The sequence below is a fragment of the Haliaeetus leucocephalus genome, unplaced genomic scaffold (assembly GCF_000737465.1).
Source record: "Haliaeetus leucocephalus isolate CR32 unplaced genomic scaffold, Haliaeetus_leucocephalus-4.0 Scaffold197, whole genome shotgun sequence".
Lineage (NCBI taxonomy): Eukaryota > Metazoa > Chordata > Aves > Accipitriformes > Accipitridae > Haliaeetus > Haliaeetus leucocephalus.
Window position 1 is genome coordinate 641,891 of NW_010972633.1, and position 2,969 is coordinate 644,859.

Here is a 2,969-nt window from a genome sequence, read left to right on the forward strand (position 1 = left end):
CGCGCCCGGGCGCCCCCCCCGCCCCTGCCTGCGCCCTGCTGTGCTGCCTGCCTGCCTGCGACCTGGGGGGGGCCGAGCGGGTCTGCAGGGACACCCGGGGCGGAGGGACCCGTGGGGAGCTGGGCAGGGCCCGGCTGCCTCCTCCTTCCTGCCCACCCCAGGCCTGGTGGGGGGTTTGTCCCCCCAGGCCACCCCGCCACGGCTGCCATCCCGCCACGGTGCCTGAGTGCCACTGCGCAGCCAGGATGCTCCCGGCCACGGGCAATGCTCTGTTGGGCATCGTGGGCTCCCTGTGCCAACCCATGGGAGCATCTCAAGGGCCGGACCCCCCGATCCTGCAGCAAACCCCAGCCAGGCTATGAGCACCCCTCCAGGGGGCTGGGGTTGAGATCTGCCAGGGGAAACTGAGGCGGGTGGGGAAGGCTGAAGGCAGGACAGCCTGAAGTCGCGGCTCGGCCCCAAGTGCTCTGCCTGCCCTTGCTGCCTGCTGCTACCTCCTGGCCCCTGCCGCCCCGCACGAAGCGGGGGGGGGGGGCCCCCCCCGGCAGCCCCCCGGGCCTGCATTAACCCATTGGTCCCCATCTGCTGTCAAGTCCCCCAGAGGACCTCTCCCACCGGCCCCAAGAGCACGCCCAACCCAGCCCGCCTCAGCAATGTCCCCAGCAGCATCCTCCGGAAAAACTCCCCCGCAGCCCGTAATGGGGGCACCGAGGCCGACGCGCAAATCCTGGAGCTCAACCAGCAGGTAGGCAGGGCCTGTGCCCGCTGCTGCCAACGCCCGGCTGCCGGCAGGGCCAGGGGATGCCCCGGCTTGGGAGGGAGGGTATGGTCCTGAGCCCCCCTGGGTATGGGGAAGTGGCCCCCTCCCGGCCTCGAGCTGAAGGGTCTGGCCCCCCATCTCCCACCACAGCTGATGGACCTGAAGCTGACAGTGGACGGGCTGGAGAAGGAGAGGGATTTCTACTTCAGCAAACTGCGGGACATCGAGCTGATCTGCCAGGAGCACGAGAACGAGAACAGCCCCATCATCACCGGCATCATCAGCGTCCTCTATGCCACAGAGGTGAGGGCTGGGCACTGCTGCACATATGCCCCCCCAGCCCCGGGACCCTCATCCTGCTCTCTGGGCTTCCCTGGGATGAGACCCCCCCCTTCCCCACGGCTGCTTTCAGCCTCTGGCCTCCTTCACTCCCTGCGGTGCCCAGGGTGGCTTTGGGCTTTGCCGAAGCCCTTGCACTGTGCCGGGAGGGGACGAGGCGGGAGCCGCCCGGGCTGACAGCCGCCTGTGCCCCCTCCCCTGCCAGGAGGGCTTCGCCCCGCCGGAGGATGACGAGCTGGAGGAGCAGCAGCCAGAGGACCAGGACGAGTACTAGCCCCGGCACGCTCCCATGCCCCGCGACGCCCCGCGCCGTTCCCCCACCATAGACATTCGAGGTCTGAGCCTGTGCGCCTCGCCCTGCACTGTCACACGCCATCACGGTCTCCGGCAGCCGAGCCCGCAGCCTCAGTGTCCAGCAGCTCCGATGGGAATCCACTGTCTCCATAATAAATAGATGTCCATCCAGCGAGGAGCACGGCTGTACCTACGGCGGGGGCTGGGGGGTGGGGACGGGCTCTGGCCGCCGTGCCCGGGGCCCGGCCCTCGCCACCCCCACCCCATATTTATTTCCGTTGTCCCCTCCGGTGTGAGTGAGTGCCACAGCCGCCCCAGTGTCCCCACCTGCCCCGTTGTGTGAGAGTGAGAGGGAAAGACCGAATCCTCGGGGTGTTCTCCTGGGGTGGAGCGTGCTTGTGTGCTGCCTGCGCTGCCTGCACCCTGCCAGCCCCGGTGCCCGGGGATGGGGGCTGGGACTGCTGCATGGGGGTCGGTGCTTGCTCGGCAGCCTGCGGGCAGCGGGGAGGACGTGGCTTGGAGGAGGGAGGTGTTGCTTCAGGTTCCTGGGAAGGTGAAAAAGAAACCCCGGCCAGGCTGAGGACGTGGCTGCGGCCGCCTGCCTGCGCGGGCAGGTGCATGCAGCAGGGGCACCTGGTCACCACAGGCCAGGACAGAGGATCCCGGAGTGGGAGCTCGTTCCTTCTGCGGCATGGGGACAGTGGTGCCCCTCTCCCCGCCACGGGGCCCCATCCCCTCGCCCACAGCCACCGAGGACCCCCCCTGGAGCTGGACTGGCTGTGTCTCCCACCCTGTGGGGTGCCGGGGTAGGTTTGCCGAGAGTGGCACGTGGCGCCTGCCCTGGCCGTCATTCTCCCCGTTGCATCGCTTGTCTGGTCCGTCACTCCGGTTGCAAAGCCTGCATCTGTGTTAAGTTTTATTTAAAATAAACTCGTGTGGTAAAACGTTGTCTTCCCTGTCTGTGGCCTGGCTCCGGGCCCTGTGAGCAGCCTGGGTGCTGCAGGAGCTGCTGGGGCTGGGTATGGGTGCAGTCCTGGGCTGCCCCCCCCTTGCCCGGGGGAGGGGCCAGCGGAGCATCGCAGGGCACCGGCGCCTCCAGACCCCTGGGCTGGATCCCGCTGTGGGGCGGGTCCCTAGGCCAGGCCTCTTCGTGCTTCAGGACCCCCATCCCCGTTTGGAGGGCGGGAGGTCGAATGGAGGTTCGGGTTAATCTTTTCCTAAAAATTTTATATTCACCTTTCCGACCCCCCCGCTACAAAGACACGGAGCCCTATTTAGCCCAGAGATGGAAAACATAGTACTAGAAAGAGCTACCTTTGTGCGTTTAATTCCTGCTTTTGTTTACCACAAAGCCAGGGGAGAGCGCGAACGCAGTCCCCCACTACCACAAATTATGCAGTCGAGTTTCCCGCATTTGGGGAAATCGCAGGGGTCAGCACACCCGGAGTGCAGGGGATGAGCCTCGCCCTGGGAAAACCACCTGCCTGATCATGGTGTCTCCCCTGCCAGGTAAGTATGCCTCCCCTCACGCCCGGCAACGCCGCACGCACCACCACCTACTCCTAACACACGGACA

The 2,969-nt window shown here is 66.7% G+C and overlaps 2 protein-coding genes across 2 annotated transcripts in view; both read left to right on the forward strand.

Annotated features, from left to right (window-relative positions):
• The window catches only part of MAPRE3 (microtubule-associated protein, RP/EB family, member 3), a 2,117-nt gene extending 732 nt beyond the window's left edge, over positions 1-1,385 (forward strand). The window contains exons 4-6 of the mRNA XM_010565890.1: positions 594-745; positions 911-1,063; positions 1,305-1,385. Coding sequence (XP_010564192.1) covers positions 594-745; positions 911-1,063; positions 1,305-1,373 — 374 coding nt within the window. The 3' untranslated portion in view covers positions 1,374-1,385. The remainder of the gene's footprint in view (positions 1-593; positions 746-910; positions 1,064-1,304) is intronic.
• Positions 1,386-2,084: 699 nt separating this feature from the next.
• The window catches only part of TMEM214 (transmembrane protein 214), a 16,026-nt gene continuing 15,141 nt past the window's right edge, over positions 2,085-2,969 (forward strand). Inside the window, exon 1 of the mRNA XM_010565911.1 lies at positions 2,085-2,186. Within this exon, the coding sequence (XP_010564213.1) occupies positions 2,085-2,186 (102 nt within the window). The remainder of the gene's footprint in view (positions 2,187-2,969) is intronic.